At 36.1% G+C, this 25,995-nt stretch overlaps 1 protein-coding gene across 1 annotated transcript; it reads right to left on the bottom strand.

Annotated features, from left to right (window-relative positions):
- Nucleotides 1-5,998: 5,998 nt before the first annotated feature.
- On the bottom strand, nt 5,999-6,934 carry LOC115302279 (olfactory receptor 4F15-like). The gene has a single exon (XM_029952225.1). It carries the CDS (start codon nt 6,932-6,934, stop codon nt 5,999-6,001), a length of 936 nt encoding a protein of 311 aa, XP_029808085.1.
- Between the last annotated feature and the right edge of the window lie 19,061 nt (nt 6,935-25,995).

The raw sequence follows: 25,995 nt of genomic DNA, 5'->3' as shown, positions 1-25,995 counted from the left end.
AGAGGGGAAGGAGGGTGATGGTCATGGAGGAGGGCACTTGTTGGGATGAGCACTGGGTGGTATATGGAAACCAACTTGGTAATAAACTATAAAAGAAAAAAAAAGATTTTGTTATTGATTCAACAACCAAAGGTTTTATATATATATATAGACTGTTATGTCATATGCAAACAAAGGCAATTTTATATCTTTCCTCTAAATCTGTATACTTTCATTTTCTTTTTTTTTTTTGTCTGACTGCATTAACAGGGTCTTTCTAGTAGAGTGTTGAAAAGGAGAGGAAAGAAGGGATATTCTTGCGCAGTATGTAATATACGTGGGAAAGCCTTGAGTTTCTCACTAGTATGATGTTGGGTGTATGGTGTGTGTGTGTGTGTGTGTGTGTGTGTGTGTGTGTAGCCTTTATCTTTTGCAAAAGTGTCCCTCTGTTCCAATTTAACTTAGAGTTATTACCATATATTGGTGTTGGATTTTGCAAATGCTGACACTTACATGTAAGCATACATTAGCATAATTATGTAAATATGTATACATATATATGAATAATATATAAACATAGGCATATATAATTGGGTAGATTGTTACTATTATTATTTAAACAGGTGTCTGTCAGATCAATTAAGTTAAGGAGAATAAGTTTTTATTTTACTTTCACTTTTTCTGTTTTCTATACTTTTCCTGTCTGTATAGATCTCAGTTTCTGATATATATTATTTTCTTTCTCTTAAAGGAATTTCTTTTAATAGTTCTTTCAGGCAGGTCTAATGGCAAATTCCCTCAATTTTTATTTGTCTGAGAGAGTCTCTATTCTTTACTTTTGAAGGATAGTTTTGAGAGCTATATAATTCTAGGGTTTTTTCCCCTCAACACATTAAATATTTCACTCTAGTCTCTTCTTGCTTTCATGATATCTGAGAAGTTGGATATGATTCTCCTGTTTTTTATTTTTTAATACACAAGGTGTTTTTTTCCGCCTGTGACTTCTAGCAGGGATTTAAAAAAATTTTTTTTATTTATTTTTGAGAGAGAGTGAGAGAGACAGTGTGAGCAGGGGAGGGTCAGAGAGAGAGGGAGACAGAATCTGAAGACAGGCTCCAGGCTCTGAGCTAACCATCAGCACAGAGCCTGAAGCAGGGCTTAAACCCCCGAACCATGAGATCATGACCTGAGTTGAAGTCAGATGCTTAACCAACTGAGCCACCCAGGTGCCCCTCAGAGATTTTCTTAAGTTTATTTATTTTGAGACAGAGGGAGTAGAAGTTGGGGAGAGGCAGAGACAACAGAGAGTCTGATATGTGGCTCCGTGGTTTGAATTCACAAACTATAAGATCATGACCTGAGCCAAAGTCAGACACTTAATTGATGGAGCCACCCAGGTGCCCTTTTTTGTTATCTTTGATTTTCTGTAATTTAAGAAGTAAATGTGTAATTTTTTTTTTTTTTTTTTTTTTTAGCATTTATCCTACTTGATCTGTGTCTGACATCAATTTTGGGGAAATTCTCAGTCATTACTGTTTGAAATATTTTTTCCTCTTTTCTCTTTTCTCTCTTTCTGACATTCCCATTATGCATGTATCACACCTTTTTAATTATCCCACAGTCCTTCATTTGTTCTTTTTTATATTCTTTGTTCCCTTTGCTCTTTAGTTTTCAAAGATCCTATTGATAAATGACCTGATTTAGAGATTGTTGCCCATGTCTCCTCACTTTCATGTCTGTTGCATTGTTTTTGATCTCTATCATTTCTTTTTTGTTCTGAGGATTTCCATCCCTCTGCTTATATTGGCCATCTGTTCTCACATGCTGTCTACTTTATCCATTGGAGCCCGTAGCCTATTAATCAGTTATCTAAGTTTCTTCTCTGAGAATTCCAACATCCCTGCTATGTCTAGCTCTGAAGCTTGTTTTGTCTCTTGTTTTTTTCCATTTAGTATGAGTTATAATTTTTTCTTGATAGGTAGACATGATACTGGGGAAAGGAACTGTTATAAATAGGCCTTAGTTAATGTGGTGGTGGATTGGTGGATTTTTGTTTTGTTTTGTTTTGTTTTTGTTTGTTGTTGTTGTTGTTATTTTGTTTTTAATCCTACTTTAGATGGGACAGAATGGCATGCATGGGTTGGAGTTGGGTATTTGCCTTCCCCAGGTCTGTTAGGCTCTTATAAATACCTCAGTAGTTTTGATTCTGGTTTGCTCATTTCCCCGAGGCAAGGATTCTTAAGAAAACAGAGTTTTGTGGTGTATTTCAAAATATTTCCTTTTCCTCTTCCTCTGCAGGAAAACTGAGGAGATGTTTCTCAGATATTTACTAAGGAGTCTAATCAAGCTGCTGGAAGTAAACCTCACAATATTTTGGGGACCCCCTATGGATGGTTTTGCCTGGACAGTTTTTAACTTTCAAAAATTGCCTATAGTGAGACTCCAGCAATTCACTGATTATGGCTTAGGTTTACTACCCAGCTCTCATTCCTACAGCAGTTTCTGGTTGTTTGTATCTGCTCTAATAAGCCATGATGACCTATATTTGTCTGTTTCTCTAATTTTTGAGACAGTAGTTTGCCGTGTGTCCTCCTGTTGCTTATGAATTCAAGAATTGTTGGTTTTTTAGTCTTTTCTACCTTCTATTTGTTGTTATGATGGAATAGTAATGTTCAGGCTCCTTGTATGCAGAACTAGGAACCAGAAGCCTTTACATTTGTTTTTTATAAATTTAAATGTAGTGTAGCAAAATATGATCTTTTTTTCATGTTTTCTAATTGTTTTGCCTTATTTAAAGTTGTAAATTTTATGCCATATTTATCTAAGTTTTATGTTATTAAAAGGTGTTTATGATATAATTTTGAAATAATTGTATCCAATTTATTTTGAAGTATATATATCTACTATTTTTGTAGGAAGAACCCAACTTTTCAAATTCTTAATTTTTGTGATTATGTGGATTTATTCACCTATGTTCTGAGGACTCACAGTTATTATAGGATAAAAATTAGATCTCATCTGAAGTCTCATTGTGAAGTGTTTGTTTCCGTGGGTTCTTTGAGTGTGGTCTCTTCTCAGGCACTTATAGTGACAGCCACTATTGAATGTTTGTTTCAGAAGTACAGACGGATGCTGAATCCTTGATGTGGTTTTATCAGTTGATGCATTTAACCAGCAACTTGACAGGTCCCTTTCATGCTAGAGAAACAGTGAATAGTTCTTATTCAGATAAACATGTTTTCTGGGGCACCTGGGTGGCTCAGTTGGTTGAACGTCCAACTTCGGCTCCAGTCATGATCTTGTGGTCTGTGAGTTCGAGCCCTATGCCAGGCTCTGTTCTGACAGCTTAGGGCCTGGACCCTGCTTCAGATTCTTTCTGTCTCTCTCTCTCTCTCTCTCTCTCTCTCTCTGTTTGCCCCTCCCTGCTTGCACTATGTCTGTCAAAAATAAACATTAAAAAATTTTTTTATTTAGTTTTGAGAGACAGAGAGAGACAGCACAAGGAGGGGAAGGTCAGAGAGAGAGGGAGATACAGAATCTGAAGCTGGCTCTAGGCTCTGAGCTAGCTGTCAGCGCAGAACCCAATGCAGGGCTTGAACCCACGAACTGTGAGATCATGACCTGAGCCAAAGTCTGACATTTAACTGACTGAGCCACCCAGGCACCCTTAAACATTAAACATTTTTAAATAAAAATAACCATATTTTCCAAGAATGGTTTTGACTATCCTTACAGCAGTACCTTGGCCATTAAGTGATCCAAAGATATATAGAATGTCTAATGTCCTTCATACCATTACTTTGGACAAAGAAGTATCTTTGCAGCCAAGAAAGAACAGCATTGAGCACACAACCAAGTGATCCACTGGTGTGGCAATATATGGTATTATGCAAAAGCTGTCAGACTAATGGAACATGGGAATAGCCTTTTTATTTTTATTTTTTTGGATTTGAGCACTTTTTTTTTTTAATAATAGTTTATTGTCACATTGGTTTCCATATAACACCCAGTGCTTCTCCCCACAAGTGCCCCCCTCCATGACCATCAGCCCCTTCCCTTCTCTCCCTGCCCCATTAGCCCTCGGTTCATTCTCAGTATTCAATATTCTCTCATGATTTGTGTCCCCCTCTCTCTCCCACTCTCTTTCCCCCTTCCCCTCCCTATGGTCCTCTGTTAAGTTTCTCCTGTTAGACCTATGAGTGCAAACATATGGTATTTGTCCTTCTCTGCCTGACTTATTTTGCTTAGCATGACTTCCTCGAGATCCATCCACTTTGCTACAAATGACCATATTTCATTCTTTCTTATTGCCATGTAGTACTCCATTGTATATATATATACACCACATCTTCTGGATCCATTCATCATCTGATGGACATTTAGGCTCTTTCCATGATTTGGCTATTGTAGAAAGTGCCACTATGAACGTACATGTGCTCCTATACATCTGAAATAGCCTTTTAAAAATACAAGTAAAGATGTGAGTAGTGTGTTTGGGGATACTTCATGCTTTAACATATGATATATACTTTGAACCACTGGCATTATAAGGTATTGTATTCCAGAATGCATAGGTCTGGAAACCAAAGGTAGTCAGTGAAATTGACTCCATTCACCATTACTTCCTTGGAGAATTTGAACTTTCTAGACCTACAGCTTTAACCTCTGCTGGGTGGGGTGTATGTTTCTTCTGGAGACAGGGTAAGCATTTTAATAAAGCTAAAGTTTTAGTAGCACACGTCATTTTGATTGCCTTGTGTTCATAGATCAGTAGACAAAAAAACAGTTACTACAATGCCAGTTATAATTAACCTTCTTTATCACAGAGAAGTAGAATTGCTGCTATACTTGGCAATTACTCTAAATGGGAAGTTGCAGCAATTACAGCCTGACAACAGCATGGGAATCATGGCTTTAGCCTTCATAGGTAGGAAGTTGTGGATCTGGACAAGTGATCTAGATCAGCAGAAGTATGGGACAAATGTGAGGGAAATCTAGAATGGATTAGGGAGGAAAAAGGTAGCTAATATTTTCCTGGAAAAATGTGCATTGATAGACCCCATTAACACTTGTTTCATTTACACTTCTGTGTTTGAAGGATCAATGACGGAGTGAATTTACATGGAACATGAATGTCTCTAAGCATGGGAAGATATGGAGTGTTTGTGATGATTTTGAGGCCACACACATATCCCTCTGCACCAAGTAGTCCTAAGAATGTAGATCATTTTATACCATAAGCAGCAAAAAATTTCTGCCTGAGGGCTTTTCTTTGGATATCAGAACTGCTCAACCTACTACATGGGGAAGCCTGGAACTTCCAGGGAGCGAATGCCTCAGAGCTACTCCAACACAGAAACACAGTTTCCTAGCCTCTTAACTGAAACAACTATAAGTATTGGAATACATACATTCTATCTACTAGAGGGCAATAGCAGAATTGCACTCCAATGTCCACATGGTAGAATACCCATTAATATACCCTCTGTTGGCATCCTTTCTTTTCCTGTCCCACATCTCCACTTCTGAAAAAATGTGTTCCTGGGGCCCCATCCAAGAAACACTGGCCCTTGAATTTGTCTCTGGGTCTTCTTTTAAATTATAAGAAAAGCCATTGGAGCCCGCCCCCTTCCCCTACCAGCACACACATAGCAATTTAATCTGACAATTCTTAACATTAATTCATTCATAATAACAAATTGAAAAGTTATTTTTAGACCTTATGAATAGCAGAAACTGTTAATACAGTTTTATTTGCAAAATAACCAAATATTCAAAATTATAATGTTGCTTGTCAAATTATGCTATTCTCTGTCAGAATATCAATTCTTTGTATGATGAATTTACAACTTTATGATAGACTTGGTTATGGTCTTATGCTTCCAAGATGAAGTTGTAGCAGGCTTAGGATGGCAGATGATGAGTTTGTTCAGGATATGTTATACTGAGGTGCTTAAGTAGAGATGGGTCAGCATGCAGTGGGATGTTTAGTTTTAGAGCTCTCCCCAAAAAGATATAGTCAACAAAATCTGAAATAAGATATCCTTTTGCGCAGTCTTTTTATAGATACCTTTATGTCTTTGTTTCTTAGTGTATAGATAGCAGGATTCAAGACAGGAGTGATAGCAAAGTCCACAATGAACAGATTTTTATCAATAGAAGGTGGGGGAGAAGGCCAGACATACAGAAACATGCATGGGGTGAAAAACAAAAAAACCACAGTAATGTGAGCTGACAAAGTAACAAATGCCTTGGATAATTCTCCTGAAGAGCGTTTCCAGACAGTAATCAAAATGAATGAATAGGAAAGGATTAGCAGAAAGAAGGTGCCCATGCTCATGAAGCCACTGTTGGCAGTAACGATAAACTCAAACTTGGCTGCGTCTGTGCACGCAAGTTTTATGATCTTAGGAAAGTCACAGTAAAAGCTGTCCACTTTATTAGGACCACAAAAGGGCAACTTTATAACAAATAAAAATTGAGACATAGCATGGATCACCCCAGTTACCCATCCAGTGATTACAAATGAAACACATAGTTTAGGGTTCATGATGCTCAGGTAGTGAAGAGGCTTACAGATGGCTGTGCACCTGTCAAATGCCATGGCGATGAGTAACACCATCTCCACTCCACCCATGATGTGGATGAAGCATATCTGTGTCATACAGGCTTGGAAAGAAATTACTGTATATTCATTTAAGAGGTCTGTGATTATCTTGGGAACTGTGGTAGAGGAAAGCCCCACATCAATGAGGGACAGGTTGGCCAGCAGGAAGTACATGGGAGAATGTAGGTGAGAATCAAAAATGACCAAAAACAAAATAAAAAGGTTTCCTAAGATGACCCCTAAATACAGCAAAGAACATGCCAAAATGAGAAACAGTTTTTTCTCCCAAGAACAAGAAAGGGCCAGTAACACAATCTCAGTGACCACAGAGTCATTTAGTCCACCCATTGATGGGGACAGGAAAGCTGATTATTGTGACCTGAGGATAAGAATTAAAAACAGTAAGTATCACGGGCAGAAACATAGATACCCTATTTGCCTTACTAATTAGATATAATTGACTGAGAGGAGAAAAATAAAAAGTTTGGAAGAAATAAGGTGAACAGCAAATTTATTACATATGTGAGGGTGCCTGGGTGGCTCAGTCAGTTAAGTATCCAACTTCAGCTCAGGTCATGATCTCACAGTTTGTGGGTTTGAACCAGCCAGCTGGTTGGAAATTTGGAAAGATATATGCACCCTTATGTTTATGACATTATTTATTATAGCTGCAGCATAGAACCTGGAGCCTGCTTCAGATTCTGTGTCCCTTTCTCTCTCTTACCCTTCCCTACTCACACACTCTCTCAAAAATACACATTTAAAAAATTTAAAAACAGGGAATATGTGAGGAAAAATGTGAGTACATTTTGCAGATAGAGCCAAAAGGGGTTACTTTAATTTTAACTCCATACCTAAATATTTTTTTAAAAATTTTCCCCATTATTAATTATTATATAATGTCCTTCTTCATCTCTTGTTACTGCCTTTACTTTAAAGTCCAGTTTGTCTGAAATTAGTATGGCTACTCCAGCTTTCTTTTGGCTTCCAGTTGCCTGATAGATATTTCTCCGTCCCTTTACTTTCAACCTGGGGGAACGGAGGAGAGAGAGAGAGTTGGGGAGAGAGAGGGACGCAAAACTTGAGAGACTATTGAATGCTGAGAATGAACTGAGGGTTGAGGGGGAAGGGGGAGGGGGAAAAGAGGTGGTGGTGATGGTGGAGGGCACTTAAGGGGAAGAGCACTGGGTGTTGTATGGAAAACAATTTGACAATAAAATATTATGGAGAAAAAAAATTTCCCAAAGAATTCTGGATCATTTTCCTGACTATTGCCCTAAGTGTTCTCACACTACATAAATGTCATCTTTTCTGCTATTCCCCTATTAATACTTCTACACTAATTCTCTATTCTCTGAACCTTTCTTGGCCCCTTAAAATTTCCCTTCTTCACTGGGCTTACAGAGATGATCATGACAAAAGTATTTGAACACATCCCATCACTCCCTACATTGGGATTTTTAGATTTAAATGGAACTCAGGTACACAGGCTTCATAATTTTAATAGTTTATTACATTATTATCATATTGGTCCATGACCACTTTTAATAAACAAATTACTTAATGACAGGCTAAAAATAAAATAAAACTACTTCACATCTGAGAGTAAAAATGAGTAAATATAACTATAATAATTCTAATGATCACAGATAACAGATGAGTGTCTCCTGTATTTAAGGAATTGTGGTAAGTACATTGTTTCTTTCAAAGCTCCCAATGACTCTGTAAGATAAATTCAATTTTATTATCCCCACTTGACAAACAAAACTGTACCTGAGAAGGATGAAGTCATGACTGTATCAGGAGTTTTAGGACTTTCGAGTGCATTTTTCCAACCATTGCTCAGCGCTTTTCAAGACCAGCACTTCCAAATATACTCTAGTCCTCTTTAAGGGTACATAGATGCGTTGACCATTTTCTTTCACCTTTTATCTGAACTTTTTACTTTCCTTGGTGTGTTATACATAGTATCTCTCCTTCAGAAATTAAATTTGTCATGGATGGGTACCCTTATTTTTCCTCTACTCTCTAAAACCTTTCAAAGGTTAGTTTATTTTAACTTATTCATTCTATTTCTTGAACAAGCCCAAGCAAGTTAGCTGGTACTCCAGAAAAAACTTTTAGAGAAGTTGTCAGAGATTCAGTACACCATAGTCTACATATAATGTTTTTATTTAGTTTTTATTTTTGAGAGACAGAGAGAGACAAGCATGAGCAGGGGAGGGTCAGAGAGAGAGGGAGACACAGAATCTGAAGCAGACTCCAGGCTCTGAGCTAGCTGTCAGCACAGAGACCAACTCGGGGCTCAAACCCACCAACAGTGAGATCATGACCTGAGCTGAAGCTGGAAGCTGAACGCTTAACCGACTGAACCACCCAGGTGCCCCCGTAGTCTACATATAAAAGTGTCACATATATTAATGTTTTCAGTCTTTGTTACATACCTGTTTTCCAAATTTGATAATATAGATCATGCATTGTTTTTGAAATTTCTTCTGTCATTGGATGTTCTATATGTTGCCTATGCCAAAGCTTTTTCCACCCCAGTTCATACTAAGAGAACACATATCTATTCTCAGTTTTGGAAGAGGGTAGGTGCTTATCTTAGCTCTGGGATGAAATATGATAATCTCTATGACTTGGCCATGGAATGGTGTACAAGGAGCAGATAGCCTAGCCTAGAAACAGAATAATGCCTTCTGTGGAAGCTTTTCTCCCCCAAATCAAAATATAAAGTTTATTATGGAGAAGGCTCTTTGTCTAGCCTTTTTATTCCTGCATTCAGTATTAATGTGATGCCTAAAGATGCAGCAATCATGAGCTTTGGTGTCCACATGTTAAGGGTGGTAGTATGAACAGATAGAAAAATAATCCAGTCTAAAAGGTCTTTGGCCTATGCCAGCAAAGATCTACTTTCTGATAGCTTGTAATGTGAGAAAAATACTTACACCCCCCATCTACTTATCTTTGAGTATTGATGTAACTCAGAGCTGTAAAATATTTTCATTCCAAACAGAAAGTTTTAACCACTCACCACTTATGAAAGATTTCTATATTTATAGCTATATTCCTGGACTCTCGGATAATATATCCAAGGCTGTATTGTAGTACATAAATGCACTTGATCTTAGCCAAAAGGCCGAGAAGCAATATAGTAGTACATAAATGGACATCCCTTAAGCACTTTAAAGTTAAAATGTGCAGGACTGAATTCATGATTTTATCTTTTTAATCCCTTAGGAAATATCATGATAATTTTCTCAAATGCTTAATCCAGGAATCTAAAAGGCATCTTTTCTCCTCTCTCACCTTATATGCCAGATGGAAAATTGTATCATCTGAATATTTCTGTTTTGTTTCCTCATTTTCATTTTCACTGTCAGTTTTATTTCAGGTCTGTATATTTTTTGTATTTCATGACTGTAAAGCCTTTTGAATGGTCTCTCTGCCTCTAATTTCATCTACGTTTAGCACATTCTACATTCTGCTTTCAGATTTGTCTATCTAAAGATCAAACATGGTCATGTTACTCTCCTATTTCATCTTCTGATTCTAATATGAGCAAGTAAAAATTCAATAGCATGTCATATCAAACCCATTATAAACTGAACATGTTACTATATTTTTTCATATTTCTCTGCTGTTGACTATGCTTTCATATGTGTTATTCCTGGTCATTACTATATAGAAACATATTTGCCTACAAGACTTGATAGACTTGGTTGCCATTCTAGTTCTGCCACTTAGGAGCTATATAAACTAGGGTAAGCTAGTCTGTGGTGCTGATGGTATTTATTTTTCCATAACATGAATATAACAGAAAGATGTAATAAGGATTTGAAATTGTATGGGTTTAACTATCGGGCAGAAGTATTACTTCTCTTTTTCCTTCAAAACTTAAATTCCACCTACTATTAAGTATTCATTGAAGACACTAAGAAGAGCAGTGTCTATGAATTATTATTATATCTTGTACATTCTTTATACTACAGTGTATAATTTCTTTTGCATGTTAGTTCTTCATTATCAACTATAATTTCTTTGAGAAAAAGGACTTTTAGCCAACTTTGTATACTCCCATATTTAGCAAAATTTCTGGCACAAGGTAGGCACTACTAAATAACTTCACTAACAATCATGGTAGAAAGTTCAAGAAGACATGGTAAGCAAAATCAGGGTCCTAGAAGCCTGTGTGGGAGATTTTGGTGGAGAGTAAATTTTCACCAGATGACTTTGGAGATTGAACTCATTGACATATGTACACAAATGATAGATTGGAAACCAATGTAGATCAGCAACTTCCTTTTCATGACACTGTCCTCAGAGAGTGACCTCAACACCCCAAATTCCTAAGTAAACCCTCAGTCTCATTCAGAAAAACAAGAGAAGGTACAAACCTTCCTCTTTACTTTTTGCCTCAAACAAAATGTGTATAGTCATTACAGAGTATCTGGAACTTTCCTCAAATTACAGTAAAGGATTAAAGTATGCTATAGAAATATTGCTAAACTTAGAACATCACAAAATTCAGTAATTCAAAAGAACAGTACACTTTTCATGCTTTAAGCCTCAATGAAAAGCTGTTTGGTACACGAAGAAGGAAGAAAACTTTTAAATATAGTTGAATCTATGTTCAGAACAGTTTTTGATGCATATGACACAAATTATAACCTCTGATAAAGTAAACTGAAGAAATATATAGTTTGTTAAGTTAAAAAAAGATTATACAACACTAAATATAATGTAAATACATATGTATAGATATCTATACTTTATAATGTCTTTAGTTTGTGGGATTTTAAGTGATTTTATCTTTTCCTAAATATGAACTCTTATTTTCTATATGTTTACAAGTAATATTTATTATTTTTCTAATTTTTAAAGAAACATTTTAAATTAGTGGGGGAAATCAGAAAAAATGAAATAAGAGCAGTTTTATAAATAACAATATTATATAGTAACTAATAGCAAACATTCTGGAGACAAACTACCTGGATTCGAATCTCCGTCTCCTTGATTTATGAGCTATGTGTCCTTGGGTGAGTTGCTTCACTTCTCTGTCCCTGAATTTCCTCATCTGTAAAATAGGGATGATAATACCTCTTACCTTATAGTGTTTTCATGAGGATTAAATGAGTTAATACATGGAAAACCAGCAGAGCAAGCTGTGGCATATAATAAGTACTTAATACATTTTAAAAAATGCTTATAATAATCTTTAAGACTTGATCATTCAATGCTTTCTAAACATAGAGATACTTGCTCTGCCGGATAGTGCTCAGTTGGAATGAAGTAGCCAAAACATAATGTTTTATTTCCCTGAATCTAATATCCGAGTGAAAAGGGGATGGAAAATTGAAGCCAATTTAATAAAGATAAGAGCTGAAGAGAAAGTCACCTCACAATATAATTGAACTTAGGAAAATGAGACCAGAACATACATAAAACAAAAGGAGTGAAAATCATTCAAATAAAGCACATGAGCAAAAGGAACCTCGAGATACAGAGGAAAGAAGGTTTGGGAACAAAATGTAACCAGCTGCTAGGGAGTTAGAAAGAAGGTTTCATAGGTACCTGTGCAGGTGCGTGTTTCATTCAGCAGGAACTTCAAGAGAGTGAGACAGACAGTTAACACCCCCTTTGAATCACCACCATTCCTTCAGACAGAAAGTTATAAATAGTTCATTCCATTAGGAAGGGAGTCAATTAGTAGGGCTAGATAGTGGGACTGGATAGAGTCCAGAATTGCTTCAAATGGAAACCAGGTCTTCTGTGCATACTAGTTTTCCCATGGGTAAATTATCACAATTTGCAGAAAAGAGATCCAGGGAAAGTGAGCAGTTCATTGTGATGACGGTGTGTGATTTTGTGCTCTGATTTATTTTTTTTCCAAATTAGAGAATTTTCAGTTTACTTTTGATAATCATTGTGTTATTGCAAATTATATGGACCAGTGATAGTGTTCATTTTGATACCACTATCAAATTTAAGAAAACGACCACATTATACCCTAATGACTTTCTAACTTTGAGTTTGAGAAATAATGAACTAATATTTGAACAAATCAGGGAAGTTCCAAAAGTAGTGCAAAGTTAGATTTGAAAATCTCACTTGATATTTTTAACAGCTTTATGGAGTTTTAATATGTATACTGTAAAATTTATCCAGTTAAATGTTCTACTTAATAATTTCAAATAAATTTATCGAGTTGTATAATCATCATCACATTCAGATTTAGAATAATTTGATTACCCCAAAATATTCCTTGCATCTATTTGTAGTTAATCTCTACTTCCATTCCCAGACACAGACAACAAGTAATTTGTTTCATGCATCTCAAGATTTGCTTTAGACATGATCCAATTTACCAAACTAAAGCTCCTTGAGTGAAGGGAAGACTGTGTCCTCTTGAGTAAGGACTTTTCTACCCAGCCACTATTTTATACTCTATTTTTCGTATCTTTCTTCCAAGGGACTCTGAAATAATCAGAATTTGGGGCATTATTAGACACTGATTTTGAGCTGTCACTAATTTCTGGAGAATGAAAATGCTACTGTGAAAAACTAGTCAAAAAACAAGGGCTTATGGTGGTCAGGTGGCCAATGAAATTCTGTCTGTGCCCATCTCGCAGTGTGCTTTGTGGTTTCCTAAATTCATTATTTAGTTATGCCCATAGTTTGAGGTAAAGATTGGCATATATATACTAACAGATTGGCAGAATTTCCATATTAATTACATAAGCCATGAAATCAAAGCTGTTATGATAAGAAAGGCCAAGTGAACCAACTTAGACCTAATTAACCTATCAGAATAATAAACTAAAACAGTACTTCATTTTAGGAAGAATTGTAGAGATTAGCACTACTATCAGCGGATTCAAAGATGTACAGTTTTTTTTTTCATTGTAGTAAGAACACTTGATACTCGATCTAAGCGTACTTTATCTGCTTCCTGATAGAGGGTTTTTAAAAACTTTTTAAACTTTTATTTATTTTTGAGAGACAGAAAGAGACAGAGCATGAATGGGGGAGGAGCAGAGAGAAAGGGAGACACAGAATCTGAAGCGGGATCCAGGTTCTGAGCTGGCTCCAGGCTCTGAACTGGTAGCACAGAGCCTGACACGGGGATTGAACCCACAGACCACGAGATAATGACTTGAGCTGATTTATTAAACGCTTAACCAACTGAGCCACCCAGATGCCCCCATGCTTTCCTAATAGTTTTAAATGTCCAAAACAATATCATTAACTATAGGGTAGAATGTTGTACAGTAGATTTCTAGAACTCATTCATCTTGTTTAACTTAAACTTTTATCTACTGATTAGTAACTCTTAATTTTCTCCCCACTACCCAATCCCTGGAAGCCACCATTCTATGCTCTGTTTTTATGATTTGATTATTTTAGACAACTCAGATAAGTGAGATCATGTGGCATTTGTCCTTTGGTGACTGGCGGATTTCACTTAGCATAATGTCCTCTAGATCTATCCATGTCATATATGGCAAGATTTCCTTCTGTTTTGAGGCTCCATAATATTCCGTTGTATGTATATAAAACATTTTCTTTATTCATTCATCCATATTAGGGTATTTCTGTATCTTGGTTATGGTGAATAATGCTGCAATGAATGTAGGAGTGTAGATATCTCTCTGAAATGAAATGATACTGATTTCATTTCCTTTAGATGTAAACTCACAAGTGGGATTGCTAGATAATAAGGTAGTTCTTTTTGTAATATTTTGAAGAATTCCATACTGTTTTCTAAAATGATGTACTAATTTACATTCCCACAGTGTACAAGAGTTCCTCTTTTTCCACATTTTTTTAAATGTTCTCTCTTGTCTCTTTTAGAACAACCACTGTAACATGTGAAGTGGTATCATTGTGATTTTCATTTTCATTTCCATGATAATCAGAGATGTCGAATACCTTTTAATGTATATATTGGCCATTTATATGTGTTATTTTTAAGAAATGTCCATTCATGTTCTTTGCCCAGTATTTGGTTTTTGCTATTGAGTCATATGAGTTACATATGTTAAGCCTTATGTGAAGTATAGTTCCAAAAATGTTCTCCCATTTCGTAGGTTGCCTTTCCACTCAATTGTTAGTTTTGCTGTATAGAAGTTTTGTTTTTGATGTAGCCTTCTTTGTGTATTGTTCTGTTTTTGTTTCCTGTCTATGGTGTCATGTTCAAGAAATCATTGCCAAATGCAATGTCATGAAGCATTTCCCATAGGTTTTATTTTAGGACTTTTATACCTAAATCTTTATTTCATTTTCAGTTGATTTTTTCTGTGTGAAATAAGGTAAGGGTTCAGTTTCAGTATTTTGAGTTAGGATATCCAGTTTTTCAAGTGCCATTTGTTGATGAGACTCTCCTTTGTGCATTATATTCTTGGCATCCTTATCAGAGGTTGGTTGACTGTAATATGAGGGTTTATTTTGGGGCTGTTAGTCTGTTGCATTGGTCTATATCTGTTTTCATGCCAGCACCATGCTTTTTGTAAACTACAGTAGTTTTGTAATATATTATGAAGTCAGGATTTGTGATAGTTCTAGCTTTGTTTTTCTTTTCTTTTCTTTTTTAATGTTTCTTTTTGAGAGAGAGAGGGAGACAGAGTGCGAGCAGGGGAGGGACAAACAGAGACAGACACACAAAATCTCAGGTAGGCTGCTGTCAGCATAGCCTGACATGGGCTCGAATCCACAAACCATGGAATCATGACCTGAGCTGAAGTCAGATGCCATCCAGGTGCCCAAGTTTTGTTTTTCTTTCTCAAGATTGTTTTGTGTATTTAGAGTCTTTTGTGATTCCATATGCATTTTATGATTGTTTTTTCTATTTCTGGTGAAAAGTGCCATTGGAGTTTTGTTAAGGATTGCATTGTATCTGTAGATCACTTGAGGTAACAATGACATTTTAATAATATTAAGTCTTCTAATCCATGAATGTGAGACATCTTTTCATTTGTTTCTACTTTAATTTTTTGCATTTGTGTTCCAGAGTTTTCCATGTACGAGTCTTTCGCCTCCTTGATTAAATTTATTCTTATGAATTTTATTCTTTTGATGGTATTATAAAAGAGATTGTTTTCTTAATTTCCTTTTCAAATGTTTATAGTGTTAATATATACACATGCAATGATATTTTGTATTTGGATTCTGTATTCTGCAACTTAACTCATTTTTTATTCTGTAGGGGTTTTTTTTTTGTATATATATGAAGACTCATTAGGGTATTTTACATAGAAGATAATGTATAAACAAGTAATTTTACTTCTTTATTTCTGGCTTACATGCTTTCTTTTTCTTTTTCTTGTCTAATTACTTTGGCTAGAAGTTCCAGTACCATTTTGAATAGAAGTTGTGTGAGTGGGCATCCTTACCTTGTTCCAGATCTTAGAGGAAAATCTTTCTTCTTTTCTCCATTGATTATGTTAGCTCTGATTTTTACATATAGCCTGTATTGTGTTGAAGTAATTTCCTTCCATATCTTGTTTGTTTGGAGCTTTAATCATGAAACAGTGTTCGAATTTTTAAATGATTTTTCTTCATATATTGACAAGATTATATGATTTTTATCCTTTATTCTGTTAATGTTCTGTACCACAGTAATTGACTTGTGTATGTTGAATCTTCATTAATCTCAGGGATAAATTTCACCTGGTCATGGTGTATCATTATTTTAATCCATTGAATTTTGGTTTGCTTGTAATTTGTTGAGGATTTTTACATCTATATTGATTGGGGATATTGGCCTGTTATCTTCCCTTTTTGTATTATTGTTGTCTATTTTTTAAAAAAAGTTTTATTTAAAGGGGTGCCTGGGTGGCTCAGTTGGTTGAGCGTCCGGCTTCAGGTCAGGCCATGATCTCATGGTTCGCAGGTTCAAGCCCCATGTCGGGCTCTGTGCTGACAGCTAGCTGGAGGCTGTCTTTGGATTCTTTGTCCCCCCCTCTCTCTACCCCTCCCCTGCTCGTGCTGTCTCTCTCTCAAAAATAAATAAAACATTTTTTAAAAAACCTTTAAAAGTTTTTATTTAAATTCCAGATAGTTAACATATGATATAATATAATTTCAAGTGTACGATATAGTGATTGAACTCTTCCATACAACACCCAGTGCTCATCACAACAAATGTACTCCTGAATACTCATCAGCTATTTAACCCATCTCCCCAATCATTTCCCCTCTGGTAACCATTAGTTTGTTCTCTGTAGTTAAGGGTCTATTTCTTGGTTTGCCCCCCTCCCCCCATTTTCCCTTGGCTTGTTTGTTTTGTTTCTTTTTTTCCCCTCAGTTTTTTTATTTTTTTATTTTTGTTTATTATTATTATATTTTTTATAGTAGTTTATTGTCAAATTGGTTTCCATATAACATCCAGTGTTCTTCCCCAAAAGTGCCCTCTTCCATGTCCAACACACCTCTTCCCCTTTCCCCCTCCCCCTTCAGTCTTCAGTTGCTTTCAGTATTCAGGAGTCTCATGATTTCCTCCCCTCCTTCTCCCTAACTCTTTATCCCACCTTTCCCTCCCTATGGTCCTCTGTTAAGTTTCTCCTGTTAGATTTATGAATGAAAACATGGTATCTGTCCTTTTCCACCTGACTTATTTCACTTAGCATGACACCCTCGAGGTCCATCAATGTTGCCATGAATGGCCAGATTTCATTCTTTCTCATTGCCATATGGTATTCCACTGTATATATATATACACCACATCTTCTTGATCCATTCATCATTTGTTGGACATTTAGGCTCTTTCCATGATTTGGCTATTGTTGAAAGTGCCGCTATGAACATTTGGCTGCGTGTGTCCCTATGCATCAGCACTTCTGTATCCGTTAGATAAATCCCTAGCAGTGCTATTACTGGGTCAAAGGGGAGTTCTATTGTTAATTTTTTGAGGAACTTCCACACTGTTTTCCAGAGTGGCTGTACCAGTTTACATTCCCACCAACAGTGTAGGAGGATGCCCGTTTCTCCACATCCCTGCCAGCATCTGTAGTCTCTTGATTTGTTCATTTTAGCTACTCTGACTGTCGTGAGATGGTATCTCAGTGTGGTTTTGATTTGTATTTCCCTGATGATGAGTGAGGCTGAACATCGTTTCATGTGTCTGTTGGGCATCTGGATGTCCTCTTTGGAGAAGCGCCTGTTCATGTCTTCTGCCCATTTCTTCACTGGATTATTTGTTTTTTGGATGTGGAGTTTGGTGAGTTCTTTGTAGATTTTGACTACTAGCCCTTTATCTGACATGTCATTTGCAACTATCTTTTCCCATTCAGTCAGTTGCCTATTAGTTTTCTTGATTGTTTCCTTTGCAGTGCAGAAGCTTTTTATCTTGATGAGGTCTCAATAGTTCATTTTTGCTCCTGATTCCTTTGCCTTTGGGGATGTGTCAGTAGGAAATTGCTGCGGTTGAGGTCAAGGAGGCTGTTTTCTGGTTTCTCCTCTAGAGGTTTTATGGTTTCCTATCTCACATTCAGGTCCTTTATCCATTTTGAGTTTATTTTTGTGTATGGTGCAAGAAAGTGGTCTAGTTTCATTCTTCTGCATGTTGCTGTCTGTTTTTCACCTGTTAAAGAGGCATGTTTTTTTTCCATTGGATACTCTTTCCTGCTTTGTCAAAGATTAATTGGCCATACACTTGTGGATCTGATTTTGGGTTCTCTATTTCATTGGTCTTTGTGCCTGTTTTTGTGCCAATACCATACTGTCTTGATGATGACAGCTTTGTAGTAGAGGCTAAAGTCTGGGATTGTGATACCTCCCATTTTGGTTTTCTTCGTCAATATTACTTTGGCTATTCGGGGTCTTTTGTGATTCCATATGAATTTTAGCATAGTTTGTTCTAGCTTTGAGAAGAATGCTGGTGCAAATTTGATTGGGGTTGCATTGAATGTGTAGATTGCTTTGGGTAATAATGTCATTTTAACAATGTTTATTCTTCTGATCTATGAACATGGAATATTTTTTCATTTCTTTGTGTCTTCCTCAATTTCTTTCATACGTTTTCTATAGTTTTCATCGTACAGATCTTTTACATCTTTGGTTAGGTTTATTCCTAGGTATTTTATGTTGTTTCATGCAATTGTGAATGGGATCAGTTTCTTGATTTCTCTTTCTGTTGCTTCATTATTGATGCATAAAAATGCAACCAATTCCTGTACATGGATTTTGTACCTTATGACTTGCTAAACTCATGGATCAGTTTTAGTAGGCTTCTGGTGGAGTCAGTTGGGTTTTCCATGTAGAGTATCATGTCATCTGTGAAAAGTGAAAGTGGTGAAAAACTGAGAGCTTTCCCCCTGAAATCAGGAACACGACAAGGATGTCCACTCTTACCAGTGTTGTTTAACTTAGTGCTTGCAGTCCTAACATCAGCAATCAGGTAACAAAAGGAAATAAAAGGCATCAGAATTGACAAAGATGAACTCATTTTCTTTTTGATTTTTTTACTTGGCCTTTCTTTTGTCAGTCCAGGTAAAAGTGTGTTAATTTTGTTTATATTAAAAAAAAACTTTAATGTAATTAATTTCTCCCTTTTCTCTATTTTATTTTTGTAGCCAGCCATCTGCCTCTTTCCTTTGTTTTTTGTTTCCTCAGGAATACAACTTATATTGGTTCATCAAGACTTGTAAAGGGAAGATACAAACTGGCTCATCAGGTAGTGCACAAAAGGCTGTGGCCCTTGGATGTAGGTTCCATTTTCTCCTTCCTCCATAGAAAAAGTATAGGGTGGACATAATCCTTCTAGGGACTGAGCTATGCTGGCTTGGGGGAAGGACTTACACAGAGAGAAATTACTCTTATTTCACAATTCAATGTAGCTGTTCTTTGTGTTTTGCTTACATGAGGCCCTACAGCTTTTTAACTGGATTCCAGACCTCTCAAAAAGGTGTTTTTGTCTGTATGTTATTGTCAAATAAGTGTTCCCATAGGGGAATGAGGGTTGGGACTTTCTATTTCACTATCTTGCTGACATTACTCTCTCCAAGATGCAGAGTTTTGATTCCTACCACAACCTCTTCCAACTTGGCTATTTGACCTGTGACTTGATGTATCTTTAAGAACAACAGTGTATTACATTAAATTTAATCAAGTGTAATGCCAATTATACTTATTGTTCCATATATGAATTCATTACTGTATTAAATTACTATGCATCTGGTTTCTGGTACATAGTTATTGATCTATTAAATGCGTTTTATTGTCTACACTTGTTAGTAAAAATTTATTTCCAGTATAGCTCACATACAGTGTTATATTAGTTTCAGGTATACAATATGATTCAATAATTCCATACATGACACATTGCTTAACTTGGAAAGTGCATTCCTTAATCCAGACCCCTCTTTCACCTATTCCCCTACCACCACACCTCTGCTAACCAAGAGTCTGTTTCTTGGTTTTCCTCTTTCTCTTTTGTACTTTGCTCATTTGTTTCTTAAATTTCACATACAAGTGAAATCATACAGTATTTGTCTTTCTCTGACTTACTTCACTTAGCATTATATTCTCTACTCCATCTATGTCATTGCAGTTGGCAAGATAATATTCCATTGTGTATATACCATTTCATCTTTATCCGTTCATCTGTTGATGAACACTTGGGATGCTTCCATAATTTGGCTATTGAAAGTAACGCTGCAATAAACAGGAAAGCATGTATCCCTTTGAGTTAGTGTTTTTGTATTTTTGGGGTAAATACCCAGTAGTGTGATTGCTGGATCATAGGGTAGTTCTATTTTGACTCTTTGAGAAACCTCCATACTGTTTTCCAGAATGGCTGAAATAGTTTTCATTCCCACCAGCAGTACAAGAGGGTTTCCTTTTCCCCACCTCCTTGCTAAAACTTGTTTCTTGTGTTGTTGATTTTAGCTGTTCTGACACGTGTGAGGTGATATCTCATTATAGTTTTGATCTGCATTTCCTTAATGGGTGATATTGAGCATCTTTTCATGTGTCTCTTGGCCATCTGGATGTCTTCTTTAGAGAAATGTATGTTCATTTCTTCTTCTCATTTTGAAATTGGATTATTTGTGGTTTTGGTTGTTTATAGTTTTGTAAATTCTTTATATATTTTGGCTACTAATCCTGTCTTGGAAATGTCATTTGCAAAAATCTTCTCCGATTCTGTATGTTGCCCTTTAGTTTTGTTTTGTTTTTTCCTTTGATGTACAGAAACTTTTTTATTTTGATATAAACCCAATAGTTGGTTTTTCTTTTATGTCCTTGCTCAGGAGAAGAGCTAGAAAATATCGCTACAGCCAATGTCAAAGAAGTTACCACTTGTATGATCTTCTAGGAATTTTATGATCCAACTATCACATTTAAGTTTTTAATTCATTTTAAATTAATTTTTGTGCATGGTAGAAGAAAGTGGTCCACTTTATTTTTCAGGTAGGTGACCAGTTTTCTCAACACCATTTTTGAAGAGATTATTTTCCTCCATTGGATATTCTTTCTTGTTTCACTGAAAGTTAATTGACCACATAATTGTGGGCTTATTTCTGGATTTTATATTCTGTTCCATTCATCTATGTGTCTAATTTTGTGCTAGTACCATACTCTTTTGGTTACGTCTGGAATTGTGATGGCTTCAACTTTGCTTTTCTTATTTAAGATTGCTTTGGCTATTTGGGCCCTTTTGTGGTTCCATACAAATATTAGGATTATTTGTTCTAGTCCTGTGAAAATGCTGTTGGTATTTTGATAGGGATTGCATTGAATATGTATATTAGTTCTGATAGTTTAGACAATTTAATGATACTTCTTCTTTCAGTACATGAGTATGGAATTTCTTTCCATTTCTTTATGTCACCTTCAATTTATAGTTTTCAGAGTATAGGTCTTTTACCTCTTTGGTTAGGTTTATTTCTAGGCATATTATTTTTGGTGCATTTGTAAATGGGATCATTTTCTTAATTTCTCTTTCTGCTGGTTAATTAATGGTGTATAGAAGTGCAATAGATATCTGCACATTGATTTTGTATCCTGAAACTTTTTGAATATATCAGTTCTAACAGATTTTGGTGAAGTCTTTCAGATTTTCTATATATATTATCATTTATCTGCAAATAGTGAAAGTTTTACATTTTCCTTACCAGTTTGAATGTCTTTTATTTCATTTTGTTGTCTGATTACTGTGACTAGGACTTCTGTTACTATGTTGAATAAAAGTGGTGAGAGTGGACATCCTTGTTTTGTTCCTGACCTTAGGAGACATGCTCTTAGTTTTTCTCCATTGAGTATGATGTTAACTGTGGGAGAACAGAGTGAGTGGGGTGGGGGGGTGCAGAGAGAGAGGGAGAAAGAATCCTAAGCAGCTGCATGATGTCAGCACAGACCTGAAGCCGGGTTTGATGAGATCATGACTTGTGCTGAAACCAAGAGTCAGAATTTTTAATTTCTTCATTGATTTCTTGGTTGGCCTATTCATAATTTAACATCACATTATTTAACTTTCATGTATTTGTGTCCTTCCAGATATTTTCTGTGTGTGTGTGTGTGTGTGTGTGTGTGTGTGTGTGTGTGGTTTTCTAGCATTGTGGTCAGAAGAGATGCATGGTGTGACTTTGATCATTTTGAGTTTGTTGAGGCTTGTTTTATGGACTAATATATGATTTATTCTAGAGAATATTCTATGTGCACTTGAAAATAATGTGTATTCTGCTATTTTAGAATGGAATGTTTTGAATATTTCTGTTAAGTCTGTCTGATCATGTATGTTATTTAAAGCCACTGTTTCTTGTTGACTTTCCATTTGGATCATCTGGTAGTCCCCTACTATTATAGTATTATTATTGATTAGTTCCTTTATGCTTGTTTTAACTGTTTTATGTATTTGAGTTGGGTGTATACATATTTACAGTTGTTATATCTTCTTGTTGGGTTGTCCCCTTTATTAATACATAGTCCTTTTTTAAAATTTTTGTCTCATGTTACAGTCTTTGTTTAAAATTCTGTTTTCTCCAATGTCATTATTGCTATTCTGGCTTTCCTTGGATATCCATTTGCGTGATAAATATCTCTCCATCCTCTTGCTCTCAATCTTCAGTCTTCATTACATCTCAAATGAGTCTCTGGTAGGCAACATATAGGTTATGTTATTTTATTATCTTGTTATTTTATTTGCTCTGTTACTCTGTGTATTTTGATTGGAGTATTTAGTCCATTTACATTCAAAGTAATTATTGATAGATATGTATTTATTGTCATTTAGTTACTTGTTTTGTGGTTGTTTTTGTAGTTTTGCTCTGATTGTTTCATCTCTTGCTTTCATAGTTTTCTGGTTTGCTTAAGTGATATCCTTAGATTCCTTTTTTAAAATTCTTTGCATGTATAATAGTTGTTTTTAATATGTGGTATCATTAGGCTTGAATATAACAACTTCTGCATATATCAATCTACATTAAGTTGATAGTTGCTTAAGTTTAAACCTATTCCTTACTTTCCCCTCCACATTTAGATATATTGTGTCATTTTTACATCCTTTATTTTGTGAATCCCTTGACTGATTCTTATAGATACACTTATTTTTTACTGTTTTCTGCTTTTCACACTCTCACTTATGGTCTTTTCTTTTCAACTCAAAGACTCCTCTTTAATATTTCTTATAGGGCTGTTTTAGTGGTCATGAGCTCCTGTTATTTTTGTTTGTCTGAAAAACTTTTTATCTCTTCCTCTGTTCTGTGTGATAGCCTTGCTAGAAAGAGTAACCTTGTCTGTAGAATTTTTCCTTTCAGCCTTTTGAATATATCATGCCCACCCCTTCTAGCCTGCCAAGTTTTCACTGAAAAATCAGCTGATAGCCTTTTGGGGTTTCCCTGGTACATGGAACTGTCATTTTTCTGCTTTAAATTTTTTTCTTTATCACTTTTTTGCTATTTTGATTACTATGTGTCTTTAAATGGAACTCCCTGGGTTGATTTTGTTGGGAGTTCTGTGTGCCTAATGAGTCTGGATATCTATTGCCTTTTCCAGATTAGGAAACTTTTCAACTATTATTTCTTCAAACAGTTTTTTTTTTTTTGCCCCTTTTTTTTCTCTCTTCTCCTTCTGAGATTCCCTATAATGTAAATGCTATTACACTTGATGGAGTCACTGTGTTCCCTTTTTCTAGTTTTGCATAATCCTTTTTTCTCTCATTTGTTCAGTTGGTTACTTTCCATTACTCTGTTCTAGTTTGTTACTTCATTCTTCTGCTTCTTCCAATCTGCTACTTATTCTACCAAGTATATTTTTATTTTCTTTTATCATGTCTTCATCTCTGATGAAGTTCCCTGATTAGTTCTTTTTTACATTTTCTATGTTCTTCTTAAGGGTCTTACAGATGTCCTCCATTCACTTCTCAAGTCCATTGATTATCCTTATGATCATTACCTCAAATTCTCTATCAGGCATGTTAATTACATCTGTTTCACTTAGGTCTTTTGCTCTGGTTTTGTCTTATTCTTTCATTTGTGACTTTTCCCTTTGACTCTTCATTTTGTCTGACACTCTGTATTTGTTTCTGTGTGTTAGGAAAGTCACCTTCATCTCTTGTTCTTGAAAGTAATGCATTGGACTTAAACTTTTAACTAGGTGGCTCTGGCCCTCCTCCACAGTGGACACACCTGCTGCAGAGACTGGCAGGCAAGGTGGAGGCCTGGTACTGTAAGCTCTGCGTGAGGTTCCTCTTCCATAAGGAGGAGACTGCTATAGAGACTGGGCCAGCCAAGCTGTTCCCGAAAGCATGTGCAGGCTGGAAGTGCAATTTTAACAAGATATGGGCATCTTCCACATGAGGTGGGGAGATGCAGTGTTGGCAAGGATTGTGTACATCTTCTGGGGGAGGGAATCCACAGCATTGGTACTAACGCAGGCCTGACTCAAGGGTGTGGGGCATATTGTAAGCAAGTTAGGTGGTGAGTGCTGGAGTAGTGCTGGTTCACACAGGTAGCTGTGTTTTTATGATGAGGGGCAGGGAGAGGGAAATGGCACCTGTCATCTCCTTTATTCCTAGAGAAGTCTTTCAGAGAACTGTGAGATTAGTAACTAACTCTTCCTCCTCTAAACTCCAGACAATTTTCAGATCCTGACATGGGGCTCAAACCCACAAACTGTGAGGTCATAACCTGAGCTGAAGGCAGATGCTTAATTGACTGAGTCATCCAGGCGCCCCTCCAGGCACTTTTCAAACTGTTGCTTCCAAGCTGTATCTCTGTGGACTTTTCTTTGTGTTGTCTCTTTAAGGTCAGGGGCTTAGATTCCTAGCACATTCTGTGTTCTCTCAGAGCTGAGCCTGTTGCTTTTTAAAGTTCCAGGTTCTCAGGCCTACAGGTTGTAAGCACTTATGAAATCTGGCCCCTCTGATATTCAAAACTATATGCTGTAGGGATATCTCTTCTTTTAGTAGGCTCCCTGGTATAGTAGTATGTTTCTTCTTCCTCTCCACACTCACAGCTCCTTCACTCTGGTGGTCAAGTCTGTGGGTTTAGGTTCCCACTGAATCTTTACCATTCCTAACCTCTTCAACCTGGCCTCTCTCTACCTTCAGTTGTGGCATGTTAGGCCAGTCTTTGGGTCCTTTTATGTGTTGTTTTCTCTTATGCAAGTGTTATCTAGTTGTATTCATGGGACAAGGTGAATTTAGGGTCCTCCTAGTCTACCATCTTCCCTAGAATTTATTAGCAAAAATTTTCAGAAGCGTTTTGTTTTCTTCTGCCAGATACAGCAACATACATTCACTATATCTCAGGGCTCTATCAGCTCTCTAGTTTTCTATTCCAGAGGACATTATCCATGTCTATTACTGTAATGATATAATGCTGTTAGACCTAGTGAGAAGGAAGTGGCAAAATTCTAAACACTTTTGTAAGTCACCTGTATGCCAAAGAGTATATATTTTTTCCCCAACTCATGGACCTGTCCCTTGGGGATAATTTCTAGGAGGCCCGTGGTCTGGAATAGATACAGTGGTATTTGAAGTTACTGAGTCACATATGGGTACTACATGGAGAATTTGTTAGCCCCTATAGTGATCTTAGTATAGATCTTTATGATTTAAAATGCTCTTCCATCCTCTTCAGCTTTCCTATAATAAGAAAACATTTATGTGATGCTAATTTGGAAAGATATATGCACCCTTATGTTTATTACATTATTTATAATAGCCAAGACATGGAAGCAATCTATGTTCATCAATAGATGAATGGATAAAGATGTGGTATATATACACAATGGAATATTAATCAGTCATAAAAAGGAATAAGATATTGCCATTTGTAACAACATAGATGGACCTAGAGGGTACAATGCTAAATTAAAGAAGTCAGAGAAAGAAAAATGTATGATTTCATCATATGTGGCATTTAAGAAATAAAACATATGAACAAAGAAAAAAAGAGGGTATCCAAAAA

The sequence above is a fragment of the Suricata suricatta genome, chromosome 9, assembly GCF_006229205.1.
Source record: "Suricata suricatta isolate VVHF042 chromosome 9, meerkat_22Aug2017_6uvM2_HiC, whole genome shotgun sequence".
Lineage (NCBI taxonomy): Eukaryota > Metazoa > Chordata > Mammalia > Carnivora > Herpestidae > Suricata > Suricata suricatta.
This window is presented reverse-complemented; position numbering and strand designations above follow the sequence as displayed.